The sequence below is a fragment of the Zonotrichia albicollis genome, chromosome 34 (assembly GCF_047830755.1).
Source record: "Zonotrichia albicollis isolate bZonAlb1 chromosome 34, bZonAlb1.hap1, whole genome shotgun sequence".
Taxonomy (NCBI): Eukaryota; Metazoa; Chordata; class Aves; order Passeriformes; family Passerellidae; genus Zonotrichia; species Zonotrichia albicollis.
In genome coordinates this window covers 38,510-52,331 of record NC_133852.1, presented here as the reverse complement: position 1 = coordinate 52,331, position 13,822 = coordinate 38,510, and the positions used below count along the sequence as shown (strand labels likewise).

Below are 13,822 nucleotides of genomic sequence, written 5' to 3'. Positions count from 1 at the left end.
TGTCCCACACCCCCAAAGGACCCCTTTCCCCCCCTCCCCACCCCCAAAGGACCCCATTTCCCCCCCCATTGCCATGGGCGGGGGTCTCACGCCCCCAAAGGACCCCATATTCCCCCCCCACACCCCAAAGGTCCCCATTTCCCCCCCCCCCCCATTGCCGTGGGCAGGGGTCCCACACCCCCAAAAGACCCAATTTCCTCCCCCCCCACACCCCCAAAGGTCCCCATTTCCCCCCCCATTTCCCCCCCCATTGCTGTGGCCGGGGGTCCCACACCCCCAAAGGACCCCATATCCCCCCCTCCCATTGCCGTGGGCAGGGGTCCCACACCCCCAAAAGACCCCCAAAGGACCCCATATTCCCCCCCCACACCCTCAAAGGTCCCCATTCCCCCCCCCATTGCCGTGGGCGGGGGTCCCAGCCCCATTCCCCCCCCCAGGATGTCTCACCGTCGCCGGGGGGGGGCAGCAGGGCGGCGGGGGGCGCCCCCCCCGGGCACCGTGCCCAGCTCCCCCAGGCCGTTGGCGTCGCCCGCGGGGTCGTTGAGGCTGTCGGCGGGGGCCAAGGCCTCGGTGGGCAAATGGGGAGGGGGCGCGGCCGCCTGGGGGGGGGCGGCGGGGGGCGGGAGGGGGCGGGGCGGGGGTGGGGGGCGCGGGGGGGGGCCGCGGGGGGGGGTCCCGGTCTCGGCCAGGTGCTGCTGGTGCTGCACCAGCGCCGCCAGGTCCTGCTGGGTCAGCACCAGGGGCAGCGCCCCCCCCGCGCCCCCCGCCGCCTCCGAGACCCCCAGGGCGCCCCCCAGCTCCGAGGGGCCCCCCCCGGGCTCGCCGGGCTCCAGTGGCTCCGAGGTGCCTGCGGGGAGGGGACAGACGGGGGGGACACATCAAGGGGGGGGACACGGCATGGGGATCGGCCTAAAATTCATCCCATGGGGTCACTGGGGTCAGCCAAAAATTCATCCCATGGGGTCACTGGGGTCATCCTAAATACATCCCTTGGGGTCAGCCAAAACACATCTCTTGGGGTCACTGGGGTCAGCCAAAATCCATCCCTTGGGGTCATTGGGGTCAGTCCAAAATCCACCCCATGGGGTCACTGGGGTCATCCTAAAATTCATCCCATGGGGTCATTGGGGTCACCCTAAAATTCATCCAGTGGGGTTACTGGGGTCATCCCAAAATTCATCTCATGGGGTCATTGGGGTCAGCCAAAATCCATCCCTTGGAGTTAGCCTAAAATTCATCCCATGGGGTCACTGAGGTCAGCCAAAATCCATCCCTTGGGGTCACTGGGGTCATCCTAAAATTCATCCCATGGGGTCACTGGGGTCAGCCAAAATACATCCCTTGGGGTCACTGGGGTCATCCTAAAATTCATCCCATGGGGTCACTGAGGTCAGCCAAAATTCATCCCATGGGGTCACTGGGGTCAGCCAAAATCCATCCCATGGGGTCACCGGGGTCAGCCAAAACTCATCCCTTGGGGTCACTGGGGTCAGCCAAAAATCCACCCCATGGGGTCACTGGGGTCAGCCAAAATTCATCCCATGGGGTCACTGGGGTCATCCTAAAATTCATCCCATGGGGTCACTGGGGTCATCCTAAAATTCATCCCATGGGGTCACCGGGGTCAGTCCAAATTCCATCCCATGGGGTCACTGGGGTCAGCCAAAATACATCTCTTGGGGTCACTGGGGTCATCCCAAAATTCATCTCATGGGGTCACTGGGGTCAGCCAAAATCCATCCCTTGGGGTCACTGGGGTCATCCTAAAATTCAGCCCCTCCACCATGGGGTCAGCCCAAATTCCATCCCCTGGGGTCAATGCAAAATGCACCCCATGGGGTCATTGGGGTCAGCCAAAATCCATCCCATGGGGTCATTGGGGTCATCCTAAAATTCATCCCATGGGGTCACTGGGGTCAGCCAAAATACATTTCTTGGGGTCACTGGGGTCATCCTAAAATTCATCCCATGGGGTCATTGGGGTCAGCCAAAATACATTTCTTGGGGTCACTGGGGTCATCCTAAAATTCAGCCCCTCCACCATGGGGTCAGCCCAAATTCCATCCCCTGGGGTCACCGGGGTCATTGCAAAATGCACCCCATGGGGTCATTGGGGTCAGCCAAAATCCATCCCATGGGGTCACCCCAAAATCCCCCCCATGGGGTCATTGGGGTCACCCCAAAATCCATCCCAAGGGGTCACCCTAAAATCCATCCCAAGGGGTCAGCCAAAATCCACCCCATGGGGTCACCCCAAAATTCATCCACTGGGGTCATCCTAAAATGGATCCTATGGGGTCATCGTGGTCATGGGGTCACCATGGCCCTCAGTGTGTGACCCCCATAACCGTGGCACCAAGACCCCAATGACCACCCCCAAACTCCCAAATGCCCCCAGGATCTCCCCAGACTGACCCATGACCCCCTGGTCTGTGGCCAGGATGGCCAGAGCCTGGGCCTGGGGTCACCACCATGGAACCAGGACAACCCCAAGACCCCCAGATCCCCCTCAGGACCCCCCAAAACCCCCCAAGGACCCCCGAAACTGACCCATGACGGCCTGCTGAGCCACCTGCAGCACGGCCTGGATGGCCAGAGCCTGGGGTCACCACCATGGAACCAAGACCCCCCCAAACCCACCCAGGACCCCCCAAACCCCTCAGGACCCCCCAAACTGACCCAAACCCCCCCAAACTGACCCATGACGGCCTGCTGAGCCACCTGCAGCACGGCCTGGATGGCCAGAGCCTGTGCCTGGGGTCACCACCATGGAACCAAGACCCCCAAAACCCCCCCAGGACCCCCAAAACCCCTCAGGACCCCCCAAACTGACCCAAAGCCCCCAAACTGACCCATGACGGCCTGCTGAGCCACCTGCAGCATGGCCTGGATGGCCAGAGCCTGGGCCTGGGGTCACCACCATAGAACCAAGACCCCTCAAACCCCATCAGGACCCCCTCAATCCCACCAGGACCCCCTCAATCCCACCAGGACCCCCCAAACCCCCCCAGGACCCCCCAGACTGACCCATGACGGCCTGCTGAGCCACCTGCAGCATGGCCTGGATGGCCAGAGCCTGTGCCTGGGGTCACCACCATAGAACCAAGACCCCTCAAACCCCATCAGGACCCCCTCAATCCCACCAGGACCCCCCAAAACCCACCCAGGACCCCCCAAACTGACCCAAACCCCCCCAAACTGACCCATGACGGCCTGCTGTGCCGCCTGCAGCACGGCCTGGATGGCCAGCGCCTGTGCCTGGGGTCACCACCATGGAACCAAGACCCCCGTGACCACCCCCAAAACCCCCCAGGACCCCCCAAACTGACCCAAAGCCCCCCAAACTGACCCATGACGGCCTGCTGCGCCGCCTGCAGCACGGCCTGGATGGCCAGCGCCTGTGCCTGCGCCTCCTCGCTGGCCGCAGCCGCCGCCGCCGCCTCGGCCGCCGCAGTGACCGCCAGCTCCTCGGGGGTCAGCCCGGGGGGTCCCCCCGCGCCCCCCGCCTCGGCCAGCAGCTCGGGGGGCAGCGCCAGCCCCTCGGCCGGGCCGCCCTCGGCCGCGCTCGGCGGCAGCACCACCACGGCCAGCGGCTCCGGGGAGCCCCCGGGCTCCGAGCCGGCCTGGGCAGGGGGCGCGGGCTCGGGCCCGGGGGGCGACGGCGACGTGGCCGAGGCTGAGGAGGGGTCCTGGGATGGGTGGGGGTCTCCAGGAGGGGTGGGCGTGGTGGTGGTGGTGGTGGTGCTTGGGGGGGTCTCGGGGGGTGCCGGGGGGGATTCGGTCAGCGACGAAATGGTCTGGGGGGGGGAAGGGGAGAGGAAATGGGGTTGGGGGGGGGAGAGATGAAGAGACCCCAGCCCACCACCCCAAATTGGGGACTTGGGGGCATCCAGGGGCACCGGGAGATGCCAGGTGCCGGTGCCACAGTGCTTGGGGCCCCCTTGGTGTCACCAGAGCCCTCCTGGTGTCCCCAGACCCCCTTTTGTGTCCCCAAACCCCTTCCAGTGTCCCCAAATCCCCTTTTAATGTCCCCAAACTCCTCCCCAATGCCCCCAAATCCCCTTTTAGTACCCCCAAAACCCCCTCCCCAGTGTCCCCAACCCCCTTCCCCAGTGTCCCCAACCCCTTCCCAGTGTCCCCACCCCCGTCCCCATTGTCCCCAACCCCCTCCCCAATGTCCCCAACCCTGTCCCCAGTGTCCCCACCCCCCCTCCCCAATGTCCCCAACCCTGTCCCCATTGTCCCCAACCCCGTCCCCAATGTCCCCAACCCCGTCCCCAATGTCCCCAATCCCCTCCCCAGTGTCCCCAACCCCCTCCCCAGTGTCCTCAACCCCCTCCCCAGTGTCCCCAACCCCCTCCCCAGTGTCCCCAGTGTCCCCACCCCCCTCCCCATTGTCCCCAACCCTGTCCCCAGTGTCCCCTACCCTGTACCCATTGTCCCCACCCCCCTCCCCAATGTCCCCAACCCCGTCCCCAGTGTCCCCAAGGCCGCAGCTCACCGGCACGGCCGGCCCTGGCGCTGGCGTGGACTGAGTGACCGTGGTGACCGCCCGGGGCTGGGGGGTCCCGGTGCTGCCGCTGGGGCCGGGGCTGGGGGTCCCGGGGGGGGGCACGGGGGGAGCCCCGGCCTCGCTGGGCGGGGTCTCCCCCTCCCCCTGCCCGTTGGCAGCCGGCGGGGGGGGCTCTGTGGGGACAACGGGGAGGGGTCAGCGAGGTGACCACCCCAAAGCAAGGACGATTTGGGGACAATGTGGGGACAATTTGGGGACAATTCCGGGGTCACCTTGGCTGGCGCCCATGCTGGCGGTGACCGTGGTGGCCGTGGCCGTTGTCCCCGTCTCGTGGGTCTCGCAGGGGGGGTTGGAGCAGGCGCGGGGGGGGCTGGTGGCAGCGGTGGTGGCACAGGGCGGGGACGGTGTCACCCCCTCGGTGGCGGCCGTGCTGGTGGCACCGCCCTGGTGGCTCTGGCAGGGTGAGGAGCCCGCTCTGGTGGCGGCCGTGCTGGTGGTCCCGCTCTCGGGGGTCTCGCAGGGGGGGTTGGCACAAGGCGGGGACCCCCCCGTGCTGGAGGTGGTGGCCGTGGTGGCAGCGCTGGTGGCCGTGGTGGTGTCACCCGGCCGGGAGCCCGCGGTGGCAGTGGTGGCCGTGTTGGTGGTCCCGGTCTCGTGGGTTTCACAGGGAGGGTTGGAGCAGAGCTGTGACGATGTCACTGTCACCGTGTTGGTCGTCCCCGTCTCGTGGGTCTCGCAGGGGGGGTTGGAGCAGGGGGGGACACCTCGAGGCGGTGGCACCGCTGCTGTCCCCGACTCGGGCGGGGGGCGCGAGGTGGCCGTGGTGGTGGTGGCCGTGCTGGTTGTCCCCGTCTCGTGGGTCTCGCACGGGGGGTTGGAGCAGAACCGTGTCCCCGTTGTTGTCACCGTGTTGGTTGTCCCCGTCTCATGAGTTTCACAGGGTGGGTTGGAGCACAGCCGTGTCCCCGTTGTTGTCACCGTGTTGGTTGTCCCTGTTTCATGGGTCTCACAAGGAGGATTGGAGCACAGCCGTGTCCCTGTCACCGTCACCATGTTGGTTGTCCCCGTCTCATGGGTTTCACAAGGAGGGTTGGAGCAGGGTGGCCTCGGTGCTGTCATTGTCACCGTGTTGGTTGTCCCCGTTTCATGAGTTTCACAGGGTGGATTGGAGCACAGCCGTGTCCCTGTCACTGTCACCGTGTTGGTTGTCCCCGTCTCGTGGGTCTCACAAGGAGGATTGGAGCACAGCCGTGTCCCCGTCGTTGTCACCGTGTTGGTTGTCCCCGTTTCATGGGTTTCACAGGGCGGATTGGAGCACAGCCGTGTCCCTGTCACCGTCACCGTGTTGGTTGTCCCCGTCTCGTGGGTTTCACAAGGAGGGTTGGAGCACAGCCGTGTCCCCGTCGTTGTCACCGTGTTGGTTGTCCCCGTTTCATGGGTCTCACAAGGAGGGTTGGAGCACAGCCGTGTCCCTGTCACTGTCACCGTGTTGGTTGTCCCCGTCTCGTGGGTCTCGCAGGGGGGGTTGGCACACAGCCGTGTCTCACAGCTCGCCGTGGTGGCCGCAGTGACCGTCCCCACCTCAGGCTGTCCCCAGGGCGTTTGGCACGGGGCTGCCTCCTGCGTTTGGCACGAGGTGACACCGCTGCCACCACCACCACCACCACCACCATTGCCACCGCCATCGGGGGGACACAACCGCGCCGTCATCGTCGTCCCCGTGGCCGCCGTCTGCTGCGTGGGGCAGGGCGGCGCCCCCGGTGTCCCCAAGCGCGCTGTCCCCGCCGTCCCCGCCGCCGTGGGGGTGTTGGTGGTCCCGGTCTCGTGGGTCTCGCAGGGGGGGTTGGAGCAGGCCCGGGGTGGCGCCGCCACCACCGCCGTCCCCCCGCCCGCGTCCTCGCAGAGCTGCAGCTGCAGCTGTCCCCCTGTCCCCGTGCCCACGTTGGCCACCAGGCTGGTGGTGGCCGTGTTGGTTGTCCCCGTCTCGTGCGTCTCGCAGGGCGGGTTGGAGCAAACCAAGGTGACGGTGCCGGGGGTGGCCTCGGCCGGGGGGGGCTCGGCCAGGCCGCCGCCCCCCGAGGTGGCCGCGGGGGGACCTTCGGCCGTCGGGGACGCCAGGATGGACACGGGCAGGTCGTGGACGGGCTGGGCCTCGACGCCGCTGGGCGTGGTGATGAGCGTCACCTGCGTGGGCTGGGACACCGGCTGTGTCCCCAAGGGGGGGGTCAGGGCAGGTGGCACTGGGCACAGACACCGCCCCCCCCCCCCCAGTGTCAAATCCCTGTGACCCCCCTTTGGTGTCACCACAAATTCCCCAGAGTCCCCAGTGTCCCCAGTGTCCCCTGTGTTCCCTCACCTGCATGGTGATGGTCAGTGTCCCCAATGTCCCCAGTGTCCCCTCACCTGCATGGTGATGGTCAGTGTCCCCAATGTCCCCCATGTCCCCAGAACTCCTTATGTCCCCTGTGTCCCCTCACCTGCATGGTGATGGTCAGTGTCCCCAATGTCCCCAGTGTCCCCTCACCTGCATGGTGATGGTCAGTGTCCCCAGTGTCCCCAGTCCTCCTGTCCTCAATGTCCCCTCATCCACACGGTGATGGGCGGTGTGCCCAGCCCCTGTCCCCAGGGTCCCCAGTGTCCCCTTTGCCCCCAGTGTCCCCTCACCTGCATGGTACTGATCAGTGTCCCCAATGTCCCCAGTGTCCCCTGTGTCCCCTCACCTGCATGGTGATGGTCAGTGTCCCCAATGTCCCCAATGTCCCCAGTGTCCCCTCACCTGCATGGTGATGGTCGGTGTCCCCAGTGTCCCCAATGTCCCCAGTGTCCCCTCACCTGCATGGTGATGGTCGGTGTCCCCAGGCCCCCCTGTCCCCAGTGTCCCCAATGTCCCCAGTGTCCTCTCACCTGCATGGTGATGGTCGGTGTCCCCAGTGTCCCCAATGTCCCCCATGTCCCCTCACCTGCATGGTGATGGTCGGTGTCCCCAATGTCCCCCATGTCCCCAGTGTCCCCTCACCTGCATGGTGATGGTTGGTGTCCCCCTGCCCCCAATGTCCCCAATGTCCCCAGTGTCCCCCCTGTCCCCCCTGTCCCCATTGTCCCCTCACCTGCATGGTGATGGTCGGTGTCCCCAATGTCCCCAGTGTCCCCAATGTCCCCTCACCTGCATGGTGATGTTCGGTGTCCCCAGTGTCCCCAATGTCCCCAGTGTCCCCAGTGTCCCCAATGTCCCCAGTGTCCCCTCACCTGCATGGTGATGGTTGGTGTCCCCAGGCCGCCCCCGGCCGCGGTGGCCGTGATGGCCGCAGGGTTCAGCACCTGGCTGGACAGGGTGGCGATTGTCCCCAGGGTGGTGATGGGGGTGGCCAGCGAGGCCGTGGCGCTGTGGCCACCTGCCCCTCCGGCCAGGCTGGTGGACACTGTCCCTGTCACCGTCCCCAGCGTGGTCACACCTGCAGGGGACACGAGGGCAGTGAGTGACCGTTCAGGAAAGTGACCCCAAAGTGACCCCGTGGTGCCACGGTGACCCCATGGTGACCCTGCCTGTGATTTGGTGACCCCTCCCCATGACAGTGACCACCCCCACCAGTGGTGTCCTTGGTCACAAGTGACCACCCCAGTGACCCCTGGATGGCCCCAATGGTGACCAATGGTGGTCTTGACCACCAGAGAGGTCACCCCAGTGACCCAGAGGTGACCCACAGATGACCCAATGACCCCAGAGTGACCCCACTCACCGGTGGTGCCCTTGACCACCAGGGTGGTCACCCCAGTGACCCAGAGATGACCCCTGACCACAAGTGACCTTCTGTTGTCACCACCCCACTGATCCATAGATGACCCAATGACCCCCCCAATGACCCCTCCAGTGACCAGTGGTGCCCTTGACCACCAGAATGGTCATCCCAGTGACCCAGAGGTGACCCCTGACCACAAGTGACCTCCCCTTGTCACCACCCCAGTGACCCAGAGCTCACTCTTGACCATCAGGGTGGTGACCACAGTGACACAGAGGTGACCCAATGACCCCCAGAGTGACCCCCACTCACTGCTGGTGCCCGTGACCACCAGAATGGTCACCCCAGTGACCCGGAGATGATCCTTGACCACAAGTGACCACCCCTAGTGACCACCCCAGTGACCCAGAGGTGACCTAATGACCCTTCCAGTGACCAGTGGTGGCCTTGACCACCAGAATGGTCACCCCAGTGACTCAAGAGATGACCCATAGATCACCCACTGACCCCAGAGTGACCGCACTCACCGGTGGTGCCCTTGACCACCAGAGAGGTCACCGCAGTGACCGAGAGCTGACTCTTGACCACCAGGGTGGTCACCCCAGTGACCCAGAGGTGACTCTTGACCACAAGTGACCTCCCTTGTGACCACCCCACTGACCCCAGAGTGACCCCACTCACCGGTGGTGCCCTTGACCACCAGAGTGACCACTCCAATGACCCAGAGATGACCCGTGACCACCCCAGTGACCCGGAGGTGACCCAAAGGTGACCCACTGACCGCACTCACCGGTGGTGCCCTTGACCACCAGCGTGGTCACCGTGGGCTTGACGGCCGAGACGGTGACGGGGGTGACCAGCCGGACCCCGCCCATGGGCACCGTCCTCAGGATGGTCCCCGGCTGGCCCGGGGCTCCCTTCAGCACCACCTGGGGACACGGGGACAGTGGGGACACCGCTGTCACCTGGGGGCCCTCGGGGCTGGGACCCCTCAGGGACAGCCTGCCGGTGTCCCCAAACCCCCCTTGACACTGTCACCAATGTCCCCAATCCATGAGGTGACCCCACCCCAGTGTCCCCAATGTCCCCAATCCATGAGGTGACCCCACCCTGGTGTCCCCAATGTCCCCAACCCCCCCTAGACACTGCCATCAATGTCCCCAATCCCCGAGGTGACCCCACCCTGGTGTGCCCAATGTCCCCAAACCCCCCTAGACACTGTCACCAATGTCCCCAATCCCCGAGGTGACCCCACCCCAGTGTCCCCAATCCCTGAGGGTGACCCCACCCTGGTGTCCCCAGTGTCCCCAAACTCCCCCTTGACACTGTCACCAATGTCCCCAACCCCTCATTTGACCCCACCCTGGTGTGCCCAATGTCCCCAAACCCCCCCTAGACACTGTCATCAATGTCCCCAATCCCCGAGGTGACCCCACCCCAGTGTCCCCAATGTCCCCAATCCCTGAGGGTGACCCCACCCTGGTGTCCCCAATGTCCCCAAACTCCCCCTTGACACTGTCATCAATGTCCCCAATCCCTGAGGGTGACCCCACCCGTGTCCCCAATGTCCCCAATCCATGAGGGTGACCCCACCCTGGTGTCCCCAAACTCCCCCTTGACACTGTCACCAATGTCCCCAATCCCTGAGGGTGACCCCACCCCAGTGTCCCCAATGTCCCCAAACCCCCCCTAGACACTGTCATCAATGTCCCCAATCCATGAGGTGACCCCACCCCAGTGTCCCCAAACCCCCCTAGACACTGTCATCAATGTCCCCAATCCATGAGGTGACCCCACCCCAGTGTCCCCAATGTCCCCAATCCCTGAGGTGACCCCACTGGGGTCCCCAACTCCTCATTTGACCCCACCCCGATGTCCCCAGGTGCCCCCAGGATGGTTCAGCTGTCCCCAGGTGTCCCCAGGTGTCCCCCCAGCTGTCCCCAGGTGTCCCCAGGCGCAGCCTCACCTGTGTCACGCCCTGCTGGCCGTGTCCCCCGCCCAGCTTGGGGACAGCCGTGATGATCTTGGCGGGGGTGCCGGTGCCCGAGGTCATCACCTTGGTGGTGATGATGGTGATGGGCGACTTGATCCCGGGGCTGCTGGTGACACCTGGGGACACCGGGGGGTCAGCGGGGTCACGGGGGGGTCACATGGGGGGACATGGAGGGGTCAGCAGGGTCACAGGGGGACACAGGGGGACAGAGGGGGACACAGGGGGACATGGACATGAGGGAGACACAGAGGGGGTCAGGAGGGTGACAAGGACACAGAGGGGACACGGGAGGGTCATGGGGGGGACACAGGGGTGACATGGGGGGACAGGGACACGGGGGGGACACAGAGAGGAAGTCAGGAGGGTGACAAGGACACAGAGGGGACACGGGGGGGGTCACATGGTGGGGGGACATGGAGGGGTCAGCAGGGTCACAGGGGGACAGGGACATGAAAGAGACACAGAGGGGGGGTCAGGAGGGTGACAAGGACACAGAGGGGAGGGACATAGGGGGACAGGGACATGGGGTCACAGGGGGGCAAAGGGACATGGGGGGACAGGGACAGGGTGGGGACACAGAGGGGGTCACAGGGTGACAAGGACATGGGGGTGACATGGGGGGGATACAGGGGTGACATGGGGGGACAGGGACATGGTGGGGACACAGAGGGGAAGTCAGGAGGGTGACAAGGACACAGGGGGACGGGGACACGGGGGTTACAGGGGGACAGGGTGGGGACATGGAGGGGGTCAGGAGGGTGACAAGGACACGGGGGGGGACACAGGGGGGACATGGCGGGGACAGGGACATGGGGGGGACACAGAGGGGGTCAGGAGGGTGACAAGGACACAGAGGGGAGGGACATAGGGGGACAGGGACATGGGGTCACAGGGGGACAAAGGGACATGGGGGGACAGGGACAGGGTGGGGACACAGAGGGGGTCAGGAGGGTGACAAGGACACAGGGTGACAGGGTGGGGACACAGAGGGGACATGGGGGTGACAAGGACACGGGGGGTCACCCCCTGTCACTCACTGGTGGCCCTTGACTGGGTGGTGATGGGGGATTGGGGGAGTTTGGGGATGGTTTGGGGGTCTTGGGGAAATTCAGGTTAATTTGGGGAGGGGTCTCACTCATCAGTAGCTCCAAATGGGTAATGATGGTTGACATAGGGATGGTTTTAGTGGGGGTCTCAGGGATGGTTTGGGGGTCTCAGAATGGTTTCAGTTAATTTGGGGAGGGGTCTCGCTCACCAGTAGCCCCCGACTGGGTAATGATGGCCAACATGGGGATGGCTTTGGTGGGGGTCTCAGGGATGGTTTGGGGGTCTCAGGGACGGTTCAGGGGTCTCAGGACGGGCTCAGTAAATTTGAGGAGGGGTCTCACTCACCGGTCGCCCCCGACTGGGTGATGATGGCCAACATGAGGATGGCTTTGGTGGGGGTCTCAGGGAGGTCAGGGATGGTTTGGGGGTCTCAGGGACGGTTCAGGGGTCTCAGAATGGGCTCAGGTAATTTGAGGAGGGGTCTCACTCACCGGTCGCCCCCGACTGGGTGATGATGGCCGACATGGGGATGGTTTTGGTGGGGGTCTCAGGGACGATTCGGGGGTCTCAGGGACGGTTCGGGGTCTCAGGGATGATTCGGGGGTCTCAGGGACGGTTTGGGGGTCTCAGGGATGGTTTGGGGGTCTCACAATGAGTTTGGTTAATTTGGGGAGGGGTCTCACTCACCGGTAGCCCCCGACTGGGTGATGATGGCCGACATGGGGATGGTTTTGATGATGGTGGTGGTCCCGGGCTTGGTGGTGCTGGGGGACACGCTGCTGATGCCCAGGATGGTGGGGGGCTTGGCCGCCCCCGCCCCCGCCTGCGTGCTGGTCAGGATGGTGGTGGGCTTCCCCTCCCCCGACGTCACCAGCTTCAGGATGGTCCCCGCGGGCAGGGGGCCCTTGGTCTGGGGAGGGGGACAGCGAGGGGAGCGGTCATTCGGGGAGGGGTCACTCAGGGGAGTGGTCATTTGGGGAGGGGTCACTTGGGGAGGGGTCATTCAGGGGAGCGGTCATTCGGGGAGGGGTCACTCAGGGGAGGGGTCATTTGGGGAGCGGTCATTTGGGGAAGGGGTCATTCAGGGGAGTGGTTATTTGGGGAGGGGTCACTTGGGGAGGGGTCATTTGGGGAGGGGTCACTTGGGGAGGGGTCACTTGGGGAGTGGTCATTTGGGGAGGGGTCACTTGGGGAGGGGTCATTTGGGGAGGGGTCATTCAGGGGAGTGGTCATTTGGGGAGGGGTCATTCAGAGGAGTGGTCATTCGGGGAGGGGTCACTCAGGGTGGGGGGGTCACTCAGTGGGATGGTCACTTGGGGAGTGGTCACTTGGGAGGGGGTCACTCAGGGAGTGGTCAGTCAGGGGAGTGGTCACTTGAGGGGTGGTGGTCATTCAGGGGAGTGGTCATTCGGGGAGGGGTCATTTGGGGAGGGGTCATTCAAAGGAGTGGTCATTTGGGGAGGGGTCACTCAGGGGAGTGGTCATTTGGGGAGGGGTCATTTGGGAGGAGGTCACTCAGTGGGATGGTTACTTGGGTAGTGGTCAGTCAGGGACATGGTCACTTGCGGAGTGGTCACTTGCAGAGTGGTCACTCAAGGAGGGGGTCACTCATCAGGGTGGGAAGTCATTCACAGGGGTGGTCACTCGGAGTGGTCACTCGAGGGGGTGGTCAGTCGGGAATTAGTCATTCAGGGGAGTGGTCACTTAGGGAGTGGTCATTCAGGTGAGTGGTCACTCAAGGGGTGGTCACTCAGCGTAAGTGGTCACTCAGGGTAAGTGGTCATTCAGGAAAGTGGTCACTTGAGGGGGGTGGTCATTTGTAGGAGTGGTCGTTCAAGGGAGCGGTCAGTCAGAAGAGTGGTCACTCAAGGGGAGTAACTCAAGGGAGCAGTGGTCAGTGGTCAGTGGGGGGGAGTGGTCAGTGAATTTTGGGTGGGGCCTCAGTGATTTTGGGGGATTTTTGGGTAATTTTCAGGGATTCTGGGGTGTCACCTGTATGATCTGGGTGGGGGTCTCAGTGACTCAGGTGACTCTCAGTGATTTGGGGAGGGGTCTCACGGCTTTGGGGGGGTCTCAGTGATTTGCTGAAGGGTCTCAGGGCTTTGGGGGTAATTTTGGGGATAATCTGGATGATTTTGGGGTGTCACCTGTATGATCTGGGTGACGGGGCCGCTCGAGGCCAGCCCGGTGACAGCCGAGGGGGGGTCTCAGAGGACTCTCAGTGATTTGGGGAGGGGTCTCAGGGCTTTGGGGGGGGGTCTCAGTGATTTGGGGAGGGGTCTCAGGGCTTTGGGGGGAGGGGTCTCAGGGCTTTGGGGGTAATTTTGGGGATAATTTGGATGATTTTGGGGTGTCACCTGTATGATCTGGGTGACGGGGCCACTCAAGGCCTGCCCGGTGACAGCTGAGGGGGGGTTTTGGGGGGGTCTCAGCGATTTGGGGACAATTTGGGAGGATTTGGGGGCAGTTTTGGGGTGTCACCTGGAAGATCTGGGTGGGGGTCTCAGGATCTCAGGTGACTCTCAGTGATTT

The 13,822-nt window shown here is 64.2% G+C and overlaps 1 protein-coding gene across 1 annotated transcript in view; it reads right to left on the bottom strand.

The window, feature by feature from the left end:
- The window catches only part of HCFC1 (host cell factor C1), a 47,525-nt gene that overhangs the window by 8,240 nt on the left and 25,463 nt on the right, over nt 1–13,822 (bottom strand). The window contains 8 exon segments of the mRNA XM_074531218.1: nt 479–847; nt 3,350–3,797; nt 4,502–4,686; nt 4,786–6,718; nt 7,760–7,965; nt 9,041–9,179; nt 10,217–10,359; nt 11,978–12,200. Coding sequence (XP_074387319.1) covers nt 479–847; nt 3,350–3,797; nt 4,502–4,686; nt 4,786–6,718; nt 7,760–7,965; nt 9,041–9,179; nt 10,217–10,359; nt 11,978–12,200 — 3,646 coding nt within the window.